This window comes from Cucurbita maxima, unplaced genomic scaffold, assembly GCF_002738345.1.
Source record: "Cucurbita maxima cultivar Rimu unplaced genomic scaffold, Cmax_1.0 Cma_Scf00049, whole genome shotgun sequence".
Lineage (NCBI taxonomy): Eukaryota > Viridiplantae > Streptophyta > Magnoliopsida > Cucurbitales > Cucurbitaceae > Cucurbita > Cucurbita maxima.
This window is the reverse complement of record NW_019272065.1, coordinates 215,171-242,364: the sequence shown is the minus strand read 5'-3', so window position 1 is coordinate 242,364 and position 27,194 is coordinate 215,171. Positions and strand designations below refer to the sequence as shown.

At 33.3% G+C, this 27,194-nt stretch overlaps 4 protein-coding genes across 5 annotated transcripts; 1 reads left to right on the top strand and 3 right to left on the bottom strand.

Annotated features, from left to right (window-relative positions):
* Positions 1 to 7,187: 7,187 nt before the first annotated feature.
* LOC111471218 (uncharacterized protein KIAA1211-like) lies at positions 7,188 to 8,531 on the bottom strand. Its single transcript, XM_023116924.1, has 4 exons — positions 8,175 to 8,531; positions 7,759 to 7,869; positions 7,578 to 7,658; positions 7,188 to 7,483 (listed from the first exon to the last, which is right to left on the bottom strand). Exons 1-4 carry the CDS (start codon positions 8,406 to 8,408, stop codon positions 7,409 to 7,411), a joined length of 501 nt encoding a protein of 166 aa, XP_022972692.1. The 5' UTR covers positions 8,409 to 8,531; the 3' UTR covers positions 7,188 to 7,408.
* A 1,482-nt stretch (positions 8,532 to 10,013) lies between these two features.
* Positions 10,014 to 12,379, bottom strand: LOC111471219 (protein BUD31 homolog 2). Its single transcript, XM_023116925.1, has 4 exons — positions 12,248 to 12,379; positions 11,856 to 11,954; positions 11,569 to 11,756; positions 10,014 to 10,352 (listed from the first exon to the last, which is right to left on the bottom strand). The coding sequence occupies exons 2-4, from the start codon at positions 11,947 to 11,949 to the stop codon at positions 10,197 to 10,199; spliced, it is 438 nt and encodes a 145-aa protein (XP_022972693.1). The 5' UTR covers positions 11,950 to 11,954; positions 12,248 to 12,379; the 3' UTR covers positions 10,014 to 10,196.
* On the bottom strand, positions 12,248 to 17,449 carry LOC111471212 (serine/threonine-protein kinase D6PKL1). Of its 2 annotated transcripts, XM_023116919.1 has the most exons (4): positions 17,303 to 17,449; positions 14,505 to 16,472; positions 13,229 to 14,121; positions 12,248 to 12,383 (listed from the first exon to the last, which is right to left on the bottom strand). In XM_023116919.1, exons 2-3 carry the CDS (start codon positions 16,259 to 16,261, stop codon positions 13,275 to 13,277), a joined length of 2,604 nt encoding a protein of 867 aa, XP_022972687.1. In that variant the 5' UTR covers positions 16,262 to 16,472; positions 17,303 to 17,449; the 3' UTR covers positions 12,248 to 12,383; positions 13,229 to 13,274. The 2 variants fall into 2 exon arrangements, with proteins under 2 accessions (XP_022972687.1, XP_022972686.1); XM_023116918.1 differs by lacking the exon at positions 12,248 to 12,383 and having other exon boundaries at positions 13,060 to 14,121.
* A 5,243-nt stretch (positions 17,450 to 22,692) lies between these two features.
* On the top strand, positions 22,693 to 25,945 carry LOC111471214 (monodehydroascorbate reductase, seedling isozyme). Its single transcript, XM_023116921.1, has 10 exons — positions 22,693 to 22,845; positions 23,677 to 23,748; positions 23,952 to 24,003; positions 24,141 to 24,221; positions 24,297 to 24,415; positions 24,508 to 24,727; positions 24,810 to 24,928; positions 25,024 to 25,149; positions 25,224 to 25,364; positions 25,448 to 25,945. The coding sequence occupies exons 1-10, from the start codon at positions 22,723 to 22,725 to the stop codon at positions 25,769 to 25,771; spliced, it is 1,377 nt and encodes a 458-aa protein (XP_022972689.1). The 5' UTR covers positions 22,693 to 22,722; the 3' UTR covers positions 25,772 to 25,945.
* Positions 25,946 to 27,194: the final 1,249 nt, after the last annotated feature.

The window sequence follows — 27,194 nt, the reverse complement described above, 5'->3', positions numbered from 1 at the left end:
TGTGACGAGGAGAATTATCGAGTTGCTACTAGTGCTATCTCTTTATCGTCTCCACATTTTTTTTTAATGACATTTAAAATTAAATTGTTTTAGTGAAAGTTAATGAAAATGATGGCGTTTTTGTCCTTTCTTAATAAATTTTTCATTTTGTATTTTGTATTTTGTATTTCAATGCATCTTAAAAGGAGCATCCCATCAAATTTTGTCTCACTTTTTGGAAGAAAAAAATATATTATATATTTTATTTACTTTTAAATACTAATTTCAACTAATTAAACAATAAAATAAAAAAATCTAATAAATCTATAATTTTTCAATTTTTTATGTAATAAATAATAATTCATTTAATATTTTTTAAGTTAATGAACTAAAAATTAATTAATTAATTAATTATTATTAGTATTAATTTTTTTCTACTATTAAATAGTAAGCGAATTTAGAAATTTGCATTAGAAGACAAAATAGGATTCGAATATTGAGGTTGTGTGGTTTTAATTTTTTAAATACAAAAAAATTAAATAAAATAAAATAAAAAGCAATGCGAGCATTGACACGTGTGATGTTAATTTAATGCAACCGTAAGGTAACATTGAAGGACAGAAACTTCCTCTTTACTGCTGTACACGTGACATATAAATTTTTATTCAATTATTTATTTTATAAATATATATATATATATATATATATATATTAATAACAGTTATATTTTTTTAGTCAAATTTTTAATAAAGACAAAATAAAATGTTAAAAAGTAAAAAATCTATGTATTAAATTATTTTAAAAATTAAAAAAAGAAAAACTAAATAAACACGTGAAAAAAGAGCATGAGAAGAAGGAGAATTAGGAAAACGACAAAAGGAAGAAACAGAGAAATTGGAGAAAGCCGACAAATGGGCAGCCGGGTGGGATATTTGACCACTTCCAAGTTTTCCAAGCCATTTTTACCGTGGTCTTTAAAAATAAACAACATGTTAGGAATGACGACTCTTTAAAATAATTTATAAAAAGTCATAAAAGAAATTGAAATGTTGTGGTCGGGTTGTCAATCATTTTTTTAATATAAAGAGGTACCCACTTAGACCGTTACTCGATTAAAATCATTCCTGTTTAGGCCCTTCATTAATCATGGTACAGACTCGAATCTTAGTCCGGGTGATTCTTATGGGGTGGATCACATTACTCGAGAGTCGACTTTAAGGGATTTGGTTAACCTCTCGAGTATTAATTATTGATTGAAAAAATAAAAGTTGTAAACTTTTTGTGCACGAGGAATGTGCGATATGATGAGGGTTGTTTGGATGTTTACTTTTGTAGAATTCTATTTAAAGTAAGGTTTAAAGAATTTAAAATAGGATGGAAAACTGCGTTTTTGCTTTTAATGTGTCGTTTTTGTCCGAGTCAACCACCTTCTTTTTACTTTTACCCTCTCTATTTCATCCCCATCTTCTTACTTTTTACTTTTTACTTTTTACCTCTTTTGGTTTAAACTTTTGAATTTTCATCCCATTATTCCCTTTACTAACAATAACATGAAAATAATTAACCTTTTAGTGTTGAATTTAGGGAATGATCATGGGTTTATAGTCAAAGAATACTATCTCCATTAGTACGAGGCAAAGAATGATCGTGTTCATTCACCACCCGTGAACCGAACCAAATTCAACTGAACTCAAACCGTGCTGGTTACCCATCATGAAAAGGCAACACATTTGTGGTAGGTAAGAGTGGTTGGGAAGATGATGGGTTTGAGTTGGAGTACTAACATTATATAATTTAATATGATTCCAAAATGATGAATTAAATAATTAATAGAGCTACCTTTAACTTTATATCCCCTCATTTATTTCTTTAGGTTTTATCTTTAATTTTGAAAAAGTTAAAGAAGAAGTTTTTATGTTATGATTTTGCCCATCATTTCCGAATTAATTAAATGTCTTTTTCTTTATTTTTACCACTTTATTATCATAAATAATTATATGAATGTTATATGGAATCTTCATCATTAATGGGTGCATAATTAATATGATCTTGGTGTACTACCTTAAATATGTGTTCTAATGTCTAATCATATAATGCATTAAATAAATATATGAATAATTCCTAACATTTGTTTAATTTAATTTGGTTTCAGACTAATCATTTTAGATATAATATTATATTTGAGAAGTGAGAGCTTATCCGACTCAAAAGTATTTTAGTTAATTTGTAAATTTAATTTTTATAGTTTGAAAAAAAACTTAAATTGTTAGTTCTTGTAACGTCGTTAATGGTTTGTACCATATGCATTGCATTGAGTCCTTTCATTTTTTTAGTCTCATATCGGCCTGGTTGTTGCCACGCCTAGAATCCCTACAATATTTATAAGGTTGCTGCTGTGACCGCGTAGGAGGTTGATAGTGAAGATCAATCTAGTCATATCGTCGCTTTTGTTCCACAACGATGGTCGATGGAGGGGTCATCAAGGTTTTCCACTTATATTACCTTTTGGAGCCTTAGCGGTAATAATAGTAGGCACTATTGTCTCAATGATACTGTGGATTCTTTTGTCCAAACCTAAGACGAACCTCTGCGCTAGTTTCAATTCGGTGTCAACCAACTTTGGAGAAAATCGTTTCTTCTCATGAATTCCCTTGCATATGTTGTGATTGAACGTCCTCTTTTAGTAAGTTGTGTGAACTTTTGCTGTTTGTGAAGTCGAGTTGCCCTTTGGTAATATTCTGCACAAAAGGCATCCTTAAATTCCAACCACGAGATTACACTACCATCACGACTAAGAATCTTGCAAGTGGACTCCCACCATAACTTTGCATCGCTTGTAGCATAAACGATGCACATGATATCTTCTGATCATCTGGACAATTCATCAACCTAAACACGGTCTCTTTTGACGTCAACCACATATGTGCTACGTTTGGATGCTCTGCAATTCCATTAAAGGTACGAGGGTCACATCTACTGAAGTCTCGTAGGTATCTTGTCTTTTTGGTTAATGACGAAGTGTTAGTTTGTTGAGTAGTTGCAACTGGGCTTGTCATGATTCCCACATTAGAGCAGTTGTGAGTTCTAGTGCGGCTTGAGGTGCCACTGACAGTGGGGGGTAGCACCGCTTCATTAGGTCAATTTATCGTGGACCGAACTTCTTCTACCCCTAGTAGGGAGTCGTCTTTTATGCCCTCTTCCTCGACCTCTAGATGACATAACATGTATTAAACACATAACATACTAAGTCCATAACACTCAACTTGTATAATAACAATATTATATACTCAACGGCAAAACATAACAAGCTAAACTTTGTATTATCATAAACAACATGCAGCATTTAACAAAAGCAGTTATTATTTTTAAAAACCATACCTAACGGTGACGGTATATTTGCTAAAAGACCATGGAAGTAGCCGATCTACAAATTCTAAAAACGTATTGCTCTAATATCACCGACAACGCCCCTATTTTTTAGATGAGAGACGTCACTACATGCATGGTTTTAGTAACATATTCAAAAATCTAAATAAAATGTTTCAAATGAAGTCATGGTCTTATACGCTTAATTTAAAACAAGAAACAAAAATAATATCGTCGAAATAAAACCTTAGCATAATCTTTGAGTACAAAATGAAAAGCCACGTTTGAAACTATTAACGGAAAACAATGCATATTACCGTCCTATCTTAACTCTTATAGTCAGTCTAGTATTCACCGTCATCTATAACGTTTTATCTTTACCTGAAAAATAAAAGTAGCACGTTTAAGTATTTTAAGAAATACTCATTAAATGAGTCTCCGACGTGGAAGAAATGGAGAAAATTATTGAGTTATAAGTTGAAACAGTCGAACAAGGGATAATGAGGTGTAAATAAAAGGCATTAAGGAGGATGATTTTTTTAAATTTTAAAGATATTTTAATATATATATATATATATATTATATAATTAATTTACCGCTTGGAAGAGAGTTGATTGAGACGGTCAAAATGATGGGGGGTTGAAGAAGGGACGTCATTTAGTTATTGAATTCCACGTGTAAAATTGAAGACGACATCGTTTTATCAGAAATGGTTGGACTTTTGTCCCCTTGTGTTTTTCTGTGTTTCGCTTTTACATAGGATTCTAAATTGCAACGCTAATCAGAGAGACATAAAAGTGTTGTATTTGGATCCTCCTTTGTTTTATTTCAACAACATTATCTCTGTCACGCTGACCGTATCTTTCATTACTTATTTATTGTTTTTAAAAGTGAAGACTATTTCCATAAACTAACACGGGCCTTTTCTACATATTTTATCCTCACTCACATATTTTTTAATAAAATTCTCCAAAAACAACCTTTCGTACGTACAAACAGGTATCTATTTATTCGGGAGGGCTAGGGCTAGGGCTCTATAGAAACCTGTCTAGAATGAGATGGAGAATCCCCATTTGATCAAATATAATACGCATTTCTTTAATCTACATTTGTTGGGGGTCATATTCAATGAATCAAATAAATGGAATGAATGGATTTTTGTTTGATTTGACTCATTTTTTGAAAAAACAATGAAAATAATAATTGAGGGTTGCAAAATGGAGAAGTAATGCCAAGGCATGTGATATGCCATTTTCTTGAAGAGTTAGGTCTTCTTTTATACATATATATTATATAAATTTAAGAGAGAAAGGACACAAAAACACTCACAAATCTAAATCATAGGATATGGGGAATGGATTTTCCCACAAATTTTTGGTAAAAAAAAATGGCATTTATATGAACATTCAAGTATTGGGACAAAATGATGATGCCTTGTGTTGTTTGTGAGCTTCTAAGTAATGGGACCTTGTGGTGCTTTGTCGGTTCTTGTCCCATTGTCTTCTTCATTTCTTATATATATATATATTATTTTGTAGGGCTTAGAACAAACCCCGATAGGAATAACGAGCATAATTTAATTTGATCGAAGTATTATTGCTTATAATAGCAAGTACAATAATGTAAAATCTCACCGTAGTAGAGAGGGGAACTAAATATTTCTTATAAGTACGGATAAACTTCTCCCTAATAGATGCGTTTTAAAATCGCGAAGTTGAAGATAATGATATGTAACAAATTAAAGCGGTTATTTTTATTCTAATAATATTTTACATAGAAAATAGGCAGGTTAGGTATTAACTTTGAGTAAGTTAAATTTAGACTTAATTGTGATCTATTTATAATAATAATAATAATTAAAAAAAACTAATTGTAATTTGTTTATTAATATTAAATTTTTTATAAAACTGATTATGTTCACATCTCATAATATCCACTAGAGAGAATCTTTTGACAACCACTTTAATTAAAACAGACATGTCGTGGCAAAGCATAGTAATATATTTTCTCCTTTATTTATTTTTTAATAACAAAACATAAAGAAGCCTTTAAAAAATAAAATGAACAGTTCTTGGTTGAGGATTCAAATAAATGAATTGTAACCCTACCCAATTGGAATTTTTTATTGCTAACACGTAATCTCGATTAAGATATCGAAAATTTGAACTCTTATTTCAAATATAATTTAAAGCAAATAAAAAGTAGGAATGCATGTCGAGGGGAGGAAGAAGAAGAACGAAAAGTCTCAGTGAGGCGAGTAACGAAGAACAAAAAGTCTCAGTGAGGTGAGTAACAAAGAACGAAATGAGAAAATGGTGAGTAACGAGTCGAGGGCAAGAAAGAACGGGAGTTGAGTGCAAAAAAGAACGAGTAAGGAACTGGATGAAGAGTCGAAGACAAATGAAGAGGAGTAATTGCGTTGGTCCAACCTATCAAAGTAATTTGCTAGACCTAAGATAGAGGAAGAAGAATGTGGGTTAGACTTGTTCGTAACTCCGGTTCTATATATATATACATTGAAGCTCAGGATCAAATACATGTTTTCTTTGCTTTTTTTTTTTTACTCAATTTGATTTTTATTTATTTTTATCTTTTTAGTTTTTAATCGACCAAGCTTCATTTGTGTAACTGAGTGTAAAAAGAGTGACCTAAAATTTCTTGGGTGTATACTCGTGAGAGTGTTATGAGATCTTTCGTATTTCCATAACTTATTTTTTGCAACAAAATTGTACAAATAGATTCGAGGACGAATCTTCTTGAAGAAGTAGAGAATAATATGAACTAAGAGACATCAATCATGCAATATGCTTCAATGAAGATGTGAAGAAAATATTGTTAAAATTATCAAAAGATATTTTAATTCATGCCACAATGAAAGAAGAATGAAGTATTACAATTTAGAGTTATTGTATTTCATTAATGTATTTTATAACTTTTAATTTATTTTAGGTTACAATTACAAAATGTTAATTAAGGCCATTAAATATGAATGTTACTAACTCTTGGAATGCCTTTAGTAGTTTTATATATAAAGTCATGTATGTTGTATTTGTAAGAGAAGTAAAAGAAGCATTTGTGTTTTTCTTTAGCCAATGGCTAAGTTTATTTGCAATTCTATGTAGTTTAGATTGCAGGTAAAATCATTGAAGTTCGACATGATCAATCTTACTTGTGGAGTGATTCGAATCTCAAACAAATGTTTGAGATATTTAATCAACAAGGTAATCTGAATCTTACTCCCTTTGCCTTGAGATATATATATATATATATATATATATATATATATATATATATATATATATATATATATTTCCTTCGTGTAATTGGGCTAGGTCAGGTCAACCCCGTCCTTTCAATTTTGAAAGCATATTGGAGGGCAAAAAGTATATAATATCAATTATTAAAATAACTCTAAGACTCCACTATTATTTCAAAATATAACAAATATTACTTCAAAATAACATAAATCATAAAACAAAAAACAAAAGACAAAACAAAGAACAAATGGTAGCTAACAAATATGCAGGAACAGACTAGGGCTTGACCCAATCCACCAGTATTTGGAGTGTAGCCCTTGCTAGGGCTTGCCCCAATCTAACATTTTGTTTTTCTTGTTCTAGGGAATTAGGGCCCTATGAGCTGCTTTACATTACTTTGCTCGAAACCAAATCATCTACCTTTAAAATGGTAATTTGTGTATGATCCAATCCACTCAACTATGCTCAAATTGATAATAAATCAAGCTCATCAAACAACCCAAAACGAAAACAAAAGGGATAAATCAAGAAATGGAATACTTTGTATATCAAATTCTGTATGTTTTCTAAAGAATGCATGGCAAATGATGAAAAGTTTAAATACAATATATCTTTGTATTAGTTAAAAGCAATACATACATATAAGACAGTGGTTACCCTAAGTTATGAATGTTCGTTCAAGTGAAGTAAACTAAACCAAAATGAAATCAAAATATAAGAGAGTGGTTAAAGTAAAACACCCATAATACAGACATAGACAGAGAGTAAGGCACATACCACAAAGGGCTACAAACAGATGAATCAAATTAGGAAGTGTTATCCACATGCTTACTCAGTTCTTCCAACCTCCTCAGCCTCAGCCTTTCACTTTCACCAACCATCTAATATCATCATAATCACAACAAACAATACCTCTGTGTTCATATTAAATTCAATGTTCCCAGAAGAGAGAATTTCAGAATTTATGAGACTAACCTCCATTAGTTTTGATACTAATTGTACTTTCTCGCTGTTCTTTTCATTGAAGGCATCAAGGGCATCTTTGTATTCTTTCTCCTGTTATACACAACAATTCCAGATCTTAAAAGGTTTCAAAAATGTTTGTCTCTTTGGAATAACTTGTGAGAAAGATTGTAAGAAGAAAAAAGGGGATTACTTTTTTTTGGCATGTTTGTCCTAGTGGTTTTAGTTCCTTGTTTACTGCATCAATTCTCTTACGAATCTGTCCGATTTCTTTCCTCATTGGATCCGCTATTGCTTCAAGTTCCTGTTCATGATTCCCTTCAGGCTATTAAATTCTTTATCCAGCCATTCTAACTACTAGTTTACTTGTAATTTAAGGTAATAAAGAAGGAAGTACGATTTAGCGGTTGAACTTAGGGGTTTCGATTCGATTTCGGAAAGCGCAAACTAGCAGTAGAAGAATTTCTAGGTCAGATGTTGAATTTCGCAAAATTGAAAAGAATTCCGGAAAGAAATTAGAAACTGATAGCAGTTATTGCAGAGATGAAACAGAGAAAAGAAAAACGAAGAGTTAATTAGTTAGGGTTTATGTGTAAGGAAAGAGAAGACCTCTCGAATGGAAGCCAAACGCCTGTTTTCTTCCTCGACACGGCCGAGTCGAGCTTGAAGTTTCTGCTGAACTTCGGCCCTCATCCGCTCGATCTCCTCTTCCTTCTCCCTGAAAGCCGAAAGCGCCGATTTGGACATCTCTTCATCGTCTTTGCTACTGAAACTAAAATTTCCAGAATTCTGTAACATCAATTGAAGCTGCTGGTGCTGTGGATTTTGCTCCGCCTGCTGCATCTTCAACTTCTTCTCTCGATTTTTTCAGAGGAAGCGTTCTTGTCTCTTTGTTGGTTGTATGAATGAACTATGAACTCCCTTCCCTTTCCTTTCATGGGCTCATTTTTCTTTCCTTTTCGTTCTTTTTATAATCGGTTCTTCCCCATCTTCAAATTCTGACCCTTGGATTACCTCCCGAAAACGGCCTTTTTGGGGCCAAAAATTAAACGCTACCAATTTCTATTAACATTTAATTCATTCCTTAAATAACTCTGAATTTATAGAATTGAGCTACTGAGAACGAACGTTTACGTTGTTCATATGAGTGATAACTTTTAACTTTTTTGAATTTTTTCGTGATCATTCTATTATTAGAATCACTCGCATTTAAATGTAAAAACGTCCCACAAACATGATCATGACACAATAAAAATAAAAAATTCGAACATCTATTTTAATATATTTATTTTTAAATGGTTCATATTAAATCTTATCCTATGAATGTTGGAAGTCAACTTCATGTGCTTAGTCGTTGGCNGTTTTGAAAAAATACTCGTACTAAACTTTCGTTTTTTAAATTTCAAAATTGGAAGGTTTACCCATTATTGATGATGATCTGTTAGAAGTTTATTAGAAGATTTATGAAGTATGAGGTGAAAAGAAGGAGAGAAATGAATGATTATGAAATTATAAGAAAATTGACCAAAAAAAGAAAAAGGCAACAAATTAAATTCCACTCAAAACCATGCAAAGAGTACTGAAGTTGAAGTGGGAGTGTAAAATGAGAGAGAGAGAGAGAGAGAGAGAGGTGGGCTCAAACATGGTCAAAGCTGAGTAAAAAAGCATAAAAATTCCTCGGATTCTGTCTGATTCTTTGTCTTGTTTTTGTCACTCTCTTTACTTCCATTTTGAATCACCCAACACAATATAAGGCTTTTCCCTATGCCTTTCTACCCCTTTTTTTTTTTTTTTTTTTTTTTTTTTTTTTTTTTTTTTTTTTTTTTTTGTTGCTATTCTATTTCATTTCAGGACCATATTTATGTCATATTACAATCAATACACTGCTCCTGATGTTAACTAACGTCACAAAAGTTACAATTTTGGTAATTTTGATGTCATAGTTTTTGTTTTTCCTTTTATACTTTTTCTCGGATTTGTCTCCGTCATGAGTTAACTTAAAATGACGTCACATAAAGTTGGCACATGTTGGCATGTTGGGATCGTTGAAAATGCATTTCTTATATTTATATTTTACTGTCTTCGTATTTCAAAAAGAACTTCTCAAGTTATCCTATCATCACTAATCTAATCGAAAAGAGAACCAGACAATATCTTAACCGAGAAGGGAACTAGACAATATCCTTAATTGAGCATGAGAACCAATGCCAACGAAAATGCTAGATCCCAAAAGAAATGGATTGTGAGATCACACATCGACGGGAGAGAAAAACGAAACATTCTTTATAAGACTGTAAAATCTCTCCTAGTGAAGATGATGACAGTACATAATGAGTCAAAGCAATCAATATCAACTAGATTACCACCCATGTAAATACCATTAAAAAATAAATAAATATAGATTAATGCTTCATTTTTAAAAAAATTATCAGAAGTACACTACGTGCGTTTTGGGAAAATCAACCTTTTCATGAACAAACTTCCCAAGATAATGGCAACCCAATGACTAATGAGTATGAACGGAGCAATTACATAGTGCAAATGTTCAAATTAGTACAACTCTAGTGTATAAACAGTGTCAAAGCGTGTGTAGTTGTTATAATCAGAGAGACAAACTAAGAGGAGAAGAACTCAATCGCCACTCGCACAGCCCCTGCAACCGCAATGCACACACTCGATAACCTTCTCCTCCCTTAGGTGCTTGGGAACCCGGCACACGCACGTCGTCGCAAAATTATGATCTCGAGGTTGTATGCATCTTAGACAACACAAACGTTCATAACCAGGCTGCACAACAGAACCAAACTAGGTTTGAGTAGTTCCAAGAAAAGAAAGAGGACCAAGATGACAACAGTACACTTCATCAAGGCTTACATATATGAACCGTCCCTTGTGTTCGAAGATTTGAGAAAGGTAAAGTACATCACTGCAAGTACTTGATATGAGACTACTACTGACACCGATCGATTCAAAATCATATAAACTGTTAAGTATGTTACGCTCATCCCAACCATTCTTTTGAAAAAGGCACCTAGGTGCAGTGCTGTGTGCCTTGCTTTTTCTTGTACCGTGTACTGCCCTCTATTTTTCTCAATTAATGGGGAAAAGACCCCGGGTTTTCAAATTTTTGGATAGGATGCCTATTTCCCCAAAAAGGTTTCTTAACCTGAGCCTATCGCTAGCAGATAGTTATCCGCTTCGGCCTATTACATATCACAATCAACCTCACAATTTTAAAACGCGTCTGCTAGAGAAAGGTTTCCACACCCTTATAAAGAATGTTTCGTACCCCTCCAACCGATGTGAGATCTCACAATTCACCCCCTTTCAGGGCTCACCATCCTCTCTGGCATTCATTCCCCTCTCCAATCGATATGGAATCTCACAATCCACCCTCCCCCTTCGGGGTTCAACATCCTTGCTGGCACACTACTCGGTGCCTAGCTCTGATACCATTCGTAACAGCTCAAACCCACCACTAGCAGAATTGTCCGCTTCGGCCCGTTACGTATCACCGTCAACCTCGCAATTTTTAAACACGTTTGCTAGGGAGAAATTTCCACACTTTTATAAAGAATGTTTCATTCCCCTCTCCAACCGACGTGGGATCTCACTTAAACCCCATTTCTTCAACTTCGAGCATCCCATACAACAATACTATGTTGTCTTACATTCTAGAAGACTATATGCACCACAATGCATCTTATACTTTAAAAGATACTGATCTAACTTACAACACTTCTTCCCAAAAAATACGGCTCGAGTGTTATTTGGTTACTTCATACAACTTATCTAAAACCACCAAGCTGTCAGAATATTCTGTATAAGTCCCTAGATGCGACTTCCTTTTAATAAACCAACCAACAAATTTCATTTCATCCCTAGACGTAACTTCAAACACTTGGCCTACGTAGACACTAACTCTCAAGCAAATGAACAAGATTCATACCATGTCAAGCTGTTAAACATTTTACAGAAAACATGAGAGAGGCAAAAAACAAACCTTCTTCCATTTTGCAATTAAGTTACGATCAGCATAGCCTTGGTCCAAACAGAATTCAAACAATTCTTTGGATATCTCCTTCCTTCGATGATAGAGATCAAAGATATAGCGGCTTTTCTGATGCGCTATTTTGAATATAGGCCACAATGTCTCACATTTTCTCTTACCATCATGTGGATCATTCTCAGCTGCAATCATCAAAAGAGTAAACCAGCATTAGATTCATAAACCCTAATGAAGAACAACGAAAATATTAACAAACACATGGTAATGAAAGATAGAGAGACCTTCTCTCATCTTAGCTTGCAATTCTCTGAGAGTTGGTTCAATTAGCTCCCATCCCTCCGGATACTTGACACGGTTTGTCTTAATCTTGGGCATTTTTGCTGCAAATTTGTCAACAAAAGACGATAATCAAGTAAAAATTCTTCCAAACAATAAGACAGGCACGGAAGCTAATTGAGTATAGAAAAACAAATTCACTAAGAACGTTTAATCGGACTGCCATGTATTTACAAGACAGTATGATGTCCAGCTTATACTTCAATCGGACTCTCCTTTTCGTTTTACTTCTATCGATAGATATACTGCTCCTACACATATCGATACACAAACCCCAGAAATCCAAAAACCCGAAGACAAAGGGGCTGACCAAACAGAGAAAGAAAGGGGGAGTTACCTGGGAAATATCCTTGCCCGGTGGGTGATTGAAGACTCCGGACGGCAAGATATTGAGACCGTCAGAGAGGAAAGGGACAAACCGCGAATCGGAGCGGAGCGGAGGCGAGAGAAATGCAAACGAGAGGAATCTGAGCCTGAGGTAGAGAGAAAAACAGAGAGAATTTTGAAATTCTCTTCAAAATACCCTTTAAACTTCAACAAAAAAAAAAAAAAAAAAATTAAAATTAAAATTAAAATTAAAAATATATACCATTGAACTTTTTTTTAAAAAAAAAACATCTGTTATAAAATGGTTAATATTTCTTTCAAAAACATCCTCTTTAACTTTACATTTTGCTTGAATTTGTAAAAAATTTATAAATACTTCAAACTTTTTTAAAAACTTCAAAAATATATTTAAATTTTTTAAAATTAAAAAAAAAAAAGTTAAAAAATAATCTTACCATTGATACCACCTCTAAAAAAATACTCCTAAAAAATACCTTATACCCTTGCCAAAAAATTAAAAAACAGATAGTATACTTTAAAAAAAATAATTATAAATTATAAAAAAAAAACACTTTTAAATTTGAAAGAAAAAAAAAGTCACAAGTACTCATCATTTGAAAGTTTTGAAAGTTTCTAACAAAATAGAAAATAATAAGGAAACTTTTTAGATAATATTTTGTAAATGAAGTACTAACAATTATCATCCAAATCCAAAACCAACGTAATTGTTAGGCCCCACTTATTCTATATCAGGTTGCCAATCATTTTTTGGTCAAAAAGAAAATTCCCCATTGGTCATTACTCCCATTTGCTGAAAGGACGAGGCAATTCATCATTTTTCTGGTATCAAATTGATATATAAAATCCAACTCCAGAGACCTTCCAAGCCATGAAAATGGTGAAGCCTTGATACAATATTCTCGATCACATTTACATTACGCTACCGATATTAATTACAGCAAGAACAAGATGTTGGAATAAAGGGCTTTACCAGCCATGGCGACTGTCTCTTTCCATGGTTGATGCTTTCCTTTTTGCTAGAACAATTCGAACTCCAAGTGCTCTCCAGTCGACTTGTTTTCCAAATACCTGAACTTGTTTTGTTGAGAAATCATGCTTGGAATTTCCATGTCACATACCTCCGGGACTTCTGGAGGAATTGCACAACGGATCAACGCCCAGTTTAGCCCCTCGAAGAACGGGTGCTGTTTGATTTCGGCCGCTCCTTTTTCCGTCCCGAATCGACTTTCAGGCTCCTTCACTAACAGCCCTCGGATAAGATCCCTTGCTTGGAAACTAACGATCGGGCTGTCGGGAAAACTGAGGCTCTGCAGTACTACATTGGCTAATGTCTCTTCGTTGTTGGATCCCTTGAAAGGGGTTCTACCATATAGAAGTTCATAGAGAAAAACACCAAACGTCCACCAATCGACTGCAGCGCCATGACCCTCTCCTTTGATGATCTCCGGTGCCAAATACTCGTGAGTGCCAACGAAGGAATTCGATCGTGCATCGGTGGGTTCAGCAACGAGCTGGGGCAATGACCTGAACTGAGTTGTGAGGTCGGGTTTGGACTTCCTTGTTTTGGAAGCAGCTGGTAAGAACCTTGGGCTGAAGCATGGGACTTGGCATGATGGTTCAAGGCAAAAAGGCTCAGCACAACTAGAATCTGTACATGGACCTGATGTCTTCGCCAAGTCTGAGTCGGAGGATGATGACTTCAGGAGTGTTGGACAGACCGTGCACCTAAGCGACAGGTCGAAGTCGGTGAGCATTATGTGACCATCTTCTCTGACAAGAATGTTCTCGGGTTTTAAATCTCGATAAATAACTCCAAGCATGTGCAAGTACTCCAATGCAAGGAGGACCTCAGCAACATAAAATCTGCAAAACAGTATCGAAGCAGTTTTAGGACGAGTTCAACAAGAAATGCACGACTGCTTGAGCCGAACCAGATACAAGATTCAACAAGTTATCATAAATAGACTATGGCATTCGAGGGAATCGAGAGTGTGCCATTACCAAGATTGTGCTATTGACATTGTCATAAAATATGGCATTCGAAGGGATCGAGAGTATAGATATCAATTTGATCAAATCGGCTTGAAATTGCATGTTTGTGCTTAACAAAATATAGATCAAGTATATATGAGTAGCATGCGCCTCAGATTTTACGTACTTTTCATGCGATGTTCGGTGCTTTTTGCATCTATTTAACGTGAGCAAACAAGATGCAGAAGGTGAAAACAACTAGCTAAAACTTTTACCTTGCTGCAGGCTCGGGAAAAACTCGGCCTAGCTGCTTCTGCCGCAGAACATGAAGATCTCCACCAGGACAATATTCCATGACAAGACATGATAGATTATCTGAAGTAAATTGAACATAAAGTGTTGGGAGGAATGGATGATCTAGCATTCTCAGTATTTCTCTCTCGGTTTGCGCTCTCGGCATTTTCTTCCGTCTTGCTAGAAACTCGTTGTCCATGACCTTAATGGCAAATAGGCAATTAGTACCAGTTAGCTCGGCAAGATACACCGTTCCAATGTCCCCACAACCAAGCTTCTTTAAGAGATTGAAATGCCTCAAGCTGAGAACCCCATGCTGCAATTGTGAGTGACGTATGGCTTCCCACCTTACATCTTTCGACATATGAGGTCTGTTACCATTACTCGATCCATGCCCATTGCAGTCATCACTTATAATACTCGTAGTACTGCTACTGTACTCGCCTTGACTACTTTTTGAGCTTTGAGAAAACTCACCCTTATCTCGTACCCTTGTATTTTTTTTTACTCGAACATCAGAAGCCTTGCCATCCGTGATGCCTGATTTGTTAGCACCAGATTTTGAACTAGCCATATTTACATCAGTACCAAGAGCACTAAACTGGGAAGCAGAGCCCTTCTTCGAGTCTTTAGCTGCACTGTTCAATGCGCAGTGGCACCTCTCACATATCAACTTCTTTTTACTAGGATCCGTATCGCCATTTACTGCATTGTATGTGCTTGAACTACATGTTGGAGAACTCAAATCCTGTTTGACTTTCTTTTTAACCAGCCCCTTGTTCCGAATAACTGGTTTGATCGAACGGGAATTACTTCTAGATAACTTGCTTACCTTATTGCCACTAACCAACTTAGATGAAGATGCAGTTTGCAGCCGACCTTTCCGTCCAGCCTTGGATGATGACACTTTATTTCCTACCCTGCTCGAGACAAGAATCTTCTTCTCCTTCTCTAATACCTTCTTAATCGTACAAGAAGATACAGATGGTGGGGTAATGGACTCCTCTTCCTTCTCCAGCTCTGCCTTTAATGTTTGAGGTCCAACTTTCCTTGACAGAGTGGTATTGACGTTTTGTTCGAGAGTACCAACCTCCATAGAACTTTGTGTTTTCGTAACCGTGAACTGAGGAGAAGAATGAGAACTTTCAGCTGGTGATTTAACAGCAGATGCTTGGACATTCTCAAGTCTCTGCTCAACGTTCTTTTTTTTGCCCTCTGGAACCAGGGATATTTCAACCACACGCCCCCCCTTACTGTTATCTGAAGAAGAGCCTGACTCAGTGGCTTCAACCATAACTGAATTGTACAATGTCTTGATCCGGCCAGCTTCCGAGAGTCTTGACAAGGTAGCTGGTTTTGATGATCTTTTCATAGCAGCCATCTCAGACGCCTTTGAAAGGCATAGTTCCCTGAGTGCCTGCTTCAAACTACCAGAATCAGAAGTACCAATACCTGGCGAGCAAGGCATGCCAACACTTATTGGCTTCTTTAGCGTACTTTTTCTCAGCGCATTTACATCTACTTGTGAATGACCTAAGCTCTTGGATGCATTTTTAATACTAATCGACTCAAAAAGCTGATTGATATCATCCTCTAAAAATCCCTTGAATCCAATTTTCAATGCAGAAAGTTTCCGATCTCGGTGAGATACAAAATCCGAATGACGAGATTCTACCTTACTTTGAACAGCCTTAATTTCTTCCCTTGCTTCAACAATTTCACATGTATTAGATCCCATTACTACCTTTGCTCTCAATACCAAAGCCCGTAGATAGCAGCTCCACAGATCTTAACAATGGTGTAGTTTATTGATCCACAATGCTAATTCATTTCCGACATTTCAATTTACATACAAATGATTTAAAAATCTAGAAACCGAACTCTCACGCTCATGTGCTATTCTTTGCATCACTAGCACATTGGCAATCCCCTCTTTCGCGCCCCATAACCTGAAACACTCAGAATACGAAATCGTCACGAAAACTTCAAGATATAAGCTAATTCACCATACATTAAAACAGGCTAAGAGCTCAACAGCTTAACCCAAATGTATATCTCTCATCAATGTTTACTTTCTTATTTGCTGTTGGCATATTTGGAAAGGAACAGCATAGTTTCCAAATTAATAGTCATCTTTCATGTCGTTTTCATAAGCAACACATTTGCAAGTATGATGATTTCATAAACCCTATTATCTTGAAAACAGATATCAATGTTGGGAGTTACCATTGTTATCCCATTGGTTGAAGATAACTCAATCCGCTCTCAACATTTGGAAGAAGAAGAAACACACTCAAACAGAACAAACTACACCAACGAATAATAAATCTCAAAGGAAACATAAAGAGAAGAGAGATAAAGAAAGTTTATAAACTTCATGATTAGCATCTATTATTGCTACACACCACATGCCCAGACAATCACTAAGATCAAGAACCACAAGATTTAGAAAACATCAAGGAGAGAAATCAATCACAACTACAGAAAACGAAACATAAATCGCTTACAGAAACAACTGGATCGAAAAAAACCACAAAGCTATCATTCAAACTTGAAACCACGAAAATCCTATCTCGACGATTTACAGATACATCTAAGATTCGATAGTAAAATCATTCTACTCGAAACGACATTCTAGATCAATAAAACAACCAAATTAACTCAACGAATAAGAGATAGCACCAAGCGGAGATTGAGCTCCAGAGGAAACGAAATCAAACAGGAAAATGAGCAAAAGAAAGGGGAAGAAGAAGAAGATGAGATAAGACACAGATTTTACCTGAGAGACAGTGAGCGAAAACGGCGGAATGGAGGTGGGTGAGAGGATTATGAAGAATGCAAAAGAGATCAACGCTTAAACAGTAAGAAAAACCTAGGTTGTGGTCCGGAGCGGTGGGCGGAGAGAGAACGGCAGGGCAGAGAGAGAGTAAAATAGTATCTTTCTCTTCAGAATTTCTGATACTGCCTCTGATTATTTAGGAGAGAAGAGGCCCCACCTTTGGCAGCTTATGAACAGTGGGTTTATTGCAATAAATAAATATAATAAATGTTACTTTTCCTATTAATAATTATTACATTTATTTTTCTTTCTTTTTATACCCTAACTATTTCCCTTTTTAATTAAATTACCCCTATTCTTAACTTTTTCATCTATTATTATATAATTTATTTCAAATTACATATATTAGAGATTTTAAAAAATAATATTATTATTAGTGAAATTAGAAGTTTAGGATGAAAATGGTATTTAAATTTAATAAAAATGGTATAAAAAAAATATATAAAAGGGAAAGGTTCAAAAGGAGAATTTCATTTCATTTGTGGAAATTATATAAATATATATATCAAAATAACATTTCTGGAAATTAGTGCCCAATAAATTTAAAACCTAAATAAATTATTAGACTCTTTAATCCATAATTATTGAATTTTATTGAAAGAAAATTCATAAAATTAATTAAATTATACGAAAATAGGATTGAATTTAAAAATAACAATATCAATTAATTGTTTCATGACAATGTATTAAAATAATTCGGATCTTTAATTCAATTGGGTTAAATTCTTATAAACTTTTATTATTTTTAATTAAATAAAATTATAACTATATCTAACTTTTTGGTATTTAACAACGTTAAAATATTTTGAAATTTTTAAAAATGTTTAAAAGTGTTTTTGACGTTTTTATTTAAAATTTAAGAATATTATTGAAACTTTTAAAAGTTTAAGAATATTTTTAAGACAAAATATAAAGTCTACGAAGGTTTTTATTAATTTAGTATAAGATTAAGTGTTAAACGACCAACATTAACTTATAAATATTATTTATATCACTATCTCAAAAATAAACAAAAAAAATAATTACTTCTTATTTAAAATTTATACTAAATAATTTTAAATTTTAATGGAAAATTAGAGATTTGTTGTAGCAAAAGCTTTAAATACCCATATATCCCAAACACTTACCAACCAAACAACTCCAAAAAACTTAATTAAAAAAAACAAAAAACAAAAATAGTAACTCATATTTTGAATATATATTTTTTTCCTAAATTATAGTTCGTACTAATTAAACGAAACAGTAAAATTGGATGAATAAAGGAGACAAAATAAAATTGTACTTACTTTGCATGTGATCATCTATTATTGGAGGGATCAAACTGCAAATAAACACTTTTTCAAAAAATTTTATTAAAATTTTAATAATATTTTTAATTAAAAAAATATTATTGTTTATATTTATTTATAAATTTTTAAAAAAGTTAACCGATATTTTTTCATCTCGTTTGAGTATTTTTTAAACAATATATTTTTTATTTTAATATAATGATATTATTTAAAATTTTAAAATAACTAATATATTTTTTCAAATAAAATATTTGTGTTGGGAATTGAGATTTGAGAAAGTAGCATTAGGTTAAAATGGGCACTGTTAAATTATTGTGGTGATGGATGCAATTGTAGCTTGCTCAATATTCTGGCCACAAATAAATACACAAATATATATATAAAGCTTATAATATTATTATTATTATTATTATATTTATTTATTTATTTATTTTTAAATATTTAATCCAATTTAATTTTTATAGTTTGAATCCGATAACTTACTATTCCAAAAGTTTTTAAGTTCGAGGAGAATTTATTTTAATTATTTTTTTATTTTTACAGTACAAATTAAAAAAAATTAAATAGGGGTTCATTTATAGATATTTCAATAAATAATATATTAATTATAATTCTAGTGTAAACTACTCAGGTTCAAAATTTAAATTTAGTACATGATAATTCATACATTTCTTTACATTCCGGTATTCCTGTGATCGGTTTGTTTAGTCGGTATTTTCTTTTATGGTTCATATTCTGGATTAGGTTCATCTCTGTAATAATCGGATGAACTGAGTTGTAGACATGAAAGCGTAATAACTCACCAGGATCCCCCTCGAATCAGAAAAAGGGGTAGGTCCCGTTGAGCTCTTACTAAATGGATCTTTTCGATGTTTCACAAAACGGATTTCTTTCTGATTCTGAATTGCTGAAATTGATTCAGACCATCTCTTTCGCGAGAGTCTCGGTCGAGACTTTCAAAGCGAAAACAAAAGAGAGAATCACTTGATGCCCTCTTTCTGGATGACACAATCCCACCCAATAGAACAATAATAAATTTCTACGACATTAGTCACATTACCTACTCCATGATTCCAAGAGTGAAATCTATTCTACCGATCAACCTGAGTTTTTTAATTTATTTTATTAAAAAAATTTACAAAATATAAAATTAATTATGAAGTTTGTATGATGAGATAGAAAAATTAAATTAATTTTTTTATTTTTTTTTATTGTGAATTGTGAGGTAGAGAGAGTGAGGATTTAAATCCTTCACATTTTTTTCTGACCACTTTTGGCTTCTTCCTCTGTTCTTCTGTCTCCTAATTTTGAATGGGCTCTCAATGCGATGCATTTATTAATCATTTGTCGACGCTGCCCCTTTTTGTTCCTTTCCCACCATCTTTACTTTTTTTTTTATTTTTTATATTTAATTATCCATACCAATTTATTAAAAAATAATAAATTCAAATAATTGTAAGGTGGTTAATATTTGCTTGCAATACAAGGGAATTTACATTATTATTCTGTTAGAATTTATTAATTACATAACCACAAACATATAATCTTATAGTCGCATTAAAATATATTACGTGCATCACACTTTATAATAAAAACCATACAATAATATATTCTTCCATAACAATCCAAGTCAAGTATATATTTTAATAATTCATAAGACGTGAAGAAAATAATAATTAAAATAAAATAACATTTTTTAGACGTAATTTTATTTTATAAGCTTTCAAATAAATACTTAGTTTATATTTGACTATTCTAATGCTATTTTAATTAATTTTAGGAGGGAGGAGAGAGAAATTCTGCATTAATTACTTTCTAATTAATGTAAAATGTAATCTTAATTGCTTTACTTTATTAATAATTAATTAATTAATTATGTAATATAAATATGCCAATTAATTAATTTTTTTTCATAAATTTGTATTATAATTTAATATTTTATTTTATTATGGGAAGGAGTTTAAAAAAGGAGCACGGTAATTGATGAGTTTAATGTGTCTATTATCTAATTAACTTTAATATATATATATATATATTAAGTTCATAATTAATATTATGAAATTAATATATTTTATATACTTGATATATATATATATATATATATATATATAATTCCTTGGTTGTGTAAGGACCATCCCAAATCTCAGTCAGTAAATCTAGAAAAAGGAAAGGCTAGGAAAGTGATAAAAATTTTGAAAGTGAAAAGCAAAATAAAAATAAATAAATAAATAAATAATAAATAAAGGGTACAATAATGAGGTAAAAGAAACCATCACTTTCACATAGCTATGCCCTCCATTGAAAGGGATGGTTATAAACTTGTCAACTTCCCTTAAATACCAACTCACAAAAACATGAAAGGAATGGCCTTTTCCATGTTTTCGGCACCCGGTTAGGGTTCGGTAAGCCACGACGAGCTCGAATTATTGTTTTGATTAGCTCTCATTATCGATCGAACTATCGTTATTCGTAGATTATGTTTCAAATAATATTTCTTAATCCTTTACTGATTTGATTTTTCGAGAGGAATATTAGAATTTAGAAGAGTCAATTTGTAACAATTCAAGTCTATTGCTAATAAATATTGTTTGTTTTGGCCTATGTCAACGTCAGACTCACAATTTTAAAACGCTTCTATTAGGGAGAGATTTTCGGGATGTTTCTCGCCTAATGATTGACTCTAATACCATTTGTAATCGCCTCAAAACCACTCCTAACAAATATTGTATATTTTCGAGTCATTATGTATTATCGTCAGCCTCATAATTTCAAAACACGTCTACTAGGGAGATGTTTTTACACTCTTATAAGAAATGTTTCCTACTGGATAATGACCTATGATACCATTTATAACAGCCCAAAGTCCACTACTAGCAGATATTGTTTGTTTTGACCCGTTACGTATTGTTGTCAACCTTACAGTTTCAAAACGTATCTATTAAGGATAAGTTTTCAAAATGCTTCCCACATGATGACTGACTTTGATACAATTGGTAACAAATATTGTCCACTTTTGTCCATTATGTATCACTATCAGCATCATAGTTTTAAAACACGTCTATTAAATAGACGTTTCTACATTCTTATAAAAGAGTAATTTGTTGTTTTCGATAAATTAAAACAAATCGAAAGGACGATGCGTACATTCATATACGTAAGTTTTAAGACCCAAATTGAGTAATTTCCAAAATGAAAGGAAAGAATCCAAATATTAATGTGAACTCAGATTTGTTTCCTTTCCTGAATGTTAGTCTTCTCCTAACTTTGATAAATAATATTGTCACACTTTTTTCTTATTATATGCTTGTCCTCTCTGCCAACTATATAATTCAGTTTTCATTATTCATTTGTATTCATTTGGTGGCTCCTTACCCCTTTATGACGTCATAATTGGCTGGATAATAACGTATCACTCATTTTTACAATGGTTAAATTAAAAAATATATATATATATATAATTTCATCTTCTCAATTTAGAAATACGTGTCTATGTTTATAGATCATTAATCAATTTAATTTTTTTTAATTAACTAAATATAATTTATAATTAATAAAATATTAGTTAGCATAGTGTATATTTGATTCATAAAAGTTACGCAAATGTCATTTTATCTCTTTACAAAATTCATATATAAATAATTTAAAAAATAATAATAATATATGTTCCATATAAATAATTCAAGCCCTAAAAAAACGGACCCATAATGGTTGATGCATGCTAGCCACGAACAAGGGCTTTGATTATTTAATAGGGTATTTAGGAGTCATTACCAAAATATTACCAGAAAATTATTTAATAGATTTTTTAAAAAATAATTACAAAAATGTGTAGCTTTATATCTTAAAATGGGCCGGGTTAAGTGGTCCGGGCTGGTATATCGTGGGCCTTGAGATGCTATTCGACTGGGTTTAGATCGGGCTTTGGGCTTTGGGCTTTGGGCCCAGTAATTGTCTAAAATGAAAGCGCCTTAAAGTTAGTAACGATTAAGGCAAAGGAGCTGCCACGTCGAATTGAAATTCAGCCTTTGAGTATCATCGGGCCAATAAGGAGCCGAGTCGCCCGATAAATATATGATCAATTACTCATCTAACACGGAAGATATTCATTTGAACAACAAAACAAATACCTCTCTGGATTTAGCCATGGCGGATAAGACCTTCAAGTATGTGATTGTCGGCGGTGGCGTCGCGGCTGTAAGTTTCTTCCACCGTCCCCATTTTGCTTCCGATCGATTCTCTGATTCTGGATTTCGAAATTTGCAAGGCGAAACAGAAATTGTCAAATCTCTTCTTGTTCGGATAAATTAGTTCGATGTTCAAGTGTTTTAAAGTATCCTGTTCTGAGAATTTCGTATATTTCTTCTCCTTTTCTTCAAATTATTAGTTGATGCTTCAGCTGCAGTGCACGAATTCTGCTGATTAGCGACATTTCCAATGTTTCATTCTTCATATTTTCCCCCCGATGAAATAAGTATTGTTAATTACTTCAGATTCTATACCGAAACATTACATTGACAGAATCTGATTGAAAGTTCTTTTACACTTAATAATAATACTAACAAAATCTTGATGTGTTGCACTGTCAATTGTATTTTGTCAAGTCTAAAAAGATTCTTGAAAAAAACAATTAATTTTTCATATGCATGTGGATTTTATTTTAATAGAATTTAGTTGTTAAATTGGACATTGGTTTATTCATTTTTCAATGTTAGTGGTAAGATTTAAGTGGAGTAGTTTATATATTTCATTTGAACAATCCAGTGTGATGTAGAAATGTTGGAGAACAATGGAACGAAGTAAAATATAATTATAAAGGGTAGGAAGAACAAATCTGGACCAGTTAGTTTGTTTTCTGTTCTCCCCAAAATTAAAACCAATTGATTTCAAGAATTCCACACCAAATCGTAATGAACCGATGGCTCCTAATTGGCGTGTTTGATTAGGGAGGAACTCTGTCAAACAATTTGATCTTCTTTATCAGAACATCATTGTTTCGCCTTCTTAGGGATTTGTTTGCCGATGCAGGGATATGCAGCTAGGGAATTCGCAAAACAGGGACTAAATGCTGGAGAGTTGGCAATTATATCCAAGGAGGCGGTACGTTATCTCATCATTGTTTGACTCATGTTTGTGCCAGGCCTTTACAGTTTCAAATAACACTTATTGGAAATGATATCTTATTGCTTTCTAATGGAATAACTTGCCAAACACTTCCTTTATTTCCCTCATTCGGGAATGGAAATTGGCATCAATTTTCTGTCCATGCGCTTGGTTATTATGTGTATATTTTCTACTGTCAGGTTGCTCCTTATGAACGTCCAGCTCTCAGCAAAGCCTATCTATTTCCCGAGTGTGAGTTGCATTTGACTGAACTTGAGCTCTATGCTATCATCTTTCTTTCTTCCACCTGAATTTTTGGTGTAAGGGGAAAAGCTTTCAAAATGGGTGCATGTTTCCAGTTTCCATCTCATAGTTATTTGGTTTTGCAGCACCTGCTAGATTACCGGGGTTCCATGTATGTGTTGGAAGTGGTGGGGAGAGGCTGCTTCCAGAGTGGTACAAGGAAAAAGGTCATATTACTTATTTCATTCTTGAAATTCCTTCGTTCAGCAGTTTTCTAATGACTTCCTAACCAATCACTTCAGGGATCGAGTTGATTCTTAGTACAGAAATTGTTGAAGCAAATCTCTCTGCCAAGACTCTCAAAAGTGCTTCTGGGGCAATTTTTAAGTATCAGATTTTGATTATTGCCACTGGTTCTACTGTGAGGATTCATCCCTCCCTTCTGCGAGGGCACTCTGGATTATCTTCTCCGTGATTCCGTTATATATGACTTCACTTGCATGTTGCTTGCAGGCAATAAGATTGTCAGACTTTGGAGTTCAAGGAGCTGATGCCAAAAACATTTTTTATTTGAGAGAAATTGTCGATGCTGATCAACTAGTTGAAGCAATCAAAACAAAGAAAAATGGAAAAGTGGTTGTTGTTGGAGGAGGATACATAGGTCTTGAGCTTGGTGCAGCGTTGAGAATAAACAACTTTGATGTCAGCATGGTTTATCCTGAACCATGGTGCAGTAAGTAGTGTTCATACAACTCCAATGGAAATATACTCTCGGCTTTAATCTTTTACAATATCATTCAATTCTATTCTTGCAGTGCCCCGGCTGTTCACTCCTGCAATAGCTGCTTTCTATGAAGGTTATTATGCAAAAAAAGGAGTCACAATCATTAAAGGAACAGTCGCTGTAGGCTTCACTGTTGATGCTAGTGGAGAGGTAAGACCTTAAGAGCACCATCTTTCACAACTCCCACCTGGTTAAAGACATTTTCGATTCGACGGAGGCTGTAACGGTTATTGAATGTTGTTCAGGTCAAGGAAGTGAAACTTAAAGACGGGCGGGTTTTAGAAGCAGACATCGTTGTTGTTGGTGTTGGTGGACGACCCTTGACAAACTTGTTCAAGGGCCAAGTCGAAGAAGAAAAAGGAGGCATTAAGGTGAGTGTCAAATGAAATTAAGTTTTCAAGAAAGCTCATTACATTCCTCTTAGCAGTTTGTCCTTGTCTTGTAGACTGATGGATTCTTCAAAACGAGTGTTCCTGATGTATATGCCGTGGGCGATGTAGCTACTTTTCCTTTGAAGCTTTACAGTGAATTGAGAAGAGTCGAGCATGTTGACCATTCTCGCAAATCAGCAGAGCAAGCTGTAAAGGTGGGCAAACTTCATCCCACGAACATACATTTAAGATGTCAACAAAATACCATTTGTTTAAGACCCTTTTGCTTTAATGGCAGGCCATCAAGGCGAGCGAAGCGGGCAAGGCCATCGAGGAGTATGACTATCTACCATACTTCTACTCTCGATCCTTCGATTTGTCGTGGCAGTTCTACGGGGATAACGTTGGAAACGCGGTGTTGTTCGGAGACAGCAGTCCTGAATCAGCAACTCACAAGTTTGGATCATATTGGATTAAAGATGGGAAGGTTGTGGGAGCTTTCTTAGAGGGTGGTAGTCCTGAAGAAAACAAGGCCATTGCCAAAGTTGCAAGTGTTCAGCCATCAGTTGAGAACGCAGATCTGCTGATACAGGAAGGTATCTCCTTTGCATCTAAGGTTTAAAAATTTCTTCCATTCACACCATTTACAATAAATTCAGGTGCTTAGACTGAATATTTGATCTTCATATAGCAATGAACTCTCTCTAGTTTCTTACTCTGTCTGTTTGTCATTGGAAAATCGAACTGAATCTTAGAACTAAATTTATCAAAGATTTTAAATTTAGTGTTGTTTTAAGATTTGAGGATCAGCCAATGAGATGTTTAAGATTTTACATTAAAAAGCACGAGAAACATAGGAAGATATATTTTAGGATTTCATGGTTTCCAACCTCTAGAACATATTCTCGTGGGACTCATAAGGTTTCTTTGATGCTAAAAAAAATATAGAGGTTGGAAATACTTATAAGCTCTCCTTGATGCAATAGGCATTGAGATAGTTAAATTTTTCTTGACTCATTAAGAAGTACGAGATATCTTAGAAACAATGTTAGCGTAACATGGGATGAATGTGCTTTTTTTTAATGTTTTTGCATGCTTTGGAAAACATGTGAATTCATGATCATTTTGCTAGCATAATTGTTTTTTCGATTGATATATGTCGATATTTATTTTATTAGCATAAACTTTTATCATAATCATCATTTGTATGTATATTTATAAGAAATTAATTTTGGATGAATTATTAATGTAGGCAAATGCATTAATTATTATCCGTCACACAGGTAAGTATCTCTAGTTGTTTATGACCTTAAAAAATAATTGGAAAAAACAAGAAAAAACTCTTGTTTAAGGGTGTTGGAAAAGAAAAAACTCTTTTTTTTAATGGTTGGAATAATGCATTTTAACATGTTAATTCTTTTTTTTTTTTTTTTTAATGAAAATAGTCTCTTTGATTTTTTTAATTGTACTTTCATTTGTATCCTTAAACCAGAAAATTTATGAGGGTATTAATATTCAAACTTAAAATTATATCACGTTTTAAGCTAATGTTTTCCGACTAAACTTGATTTATATTAATTTCGTATAGTAGGAACACAATATTTAATGTCCGATTCTCTCTCGGGGAGATCTTCATATTTACCAACTTGGTCTTATTGTGATGTATGAACCATTTCACGAAGCATGTGTCTAGATAGTCCAAAGTCTCGATTGTTAGCTCTCGATTGTCTAGATAGTCCAAAGCATGTGTCTAGTATTGAACTTTGGTTATTTCTTTTTATTTCATTCATTTTCCATTTCTCACTCGTTATTTCTTTTTTTAATGATCAACGAAGAAAATGAGATTGTTGTTCCACCTCTAAATTAAATTGACTTGTCATAATAATTTCAATCCTAGTAATATCAATGATACTACCACTTCTTAATACTTGATATGGTATGCACATACTATGTAGATATCAATCCCCTATCCATTTTTTATTTTTTGTGGAGGCAAATATTTCAATACATTATTTGTCATTACATAAAACACATAAACATAAATA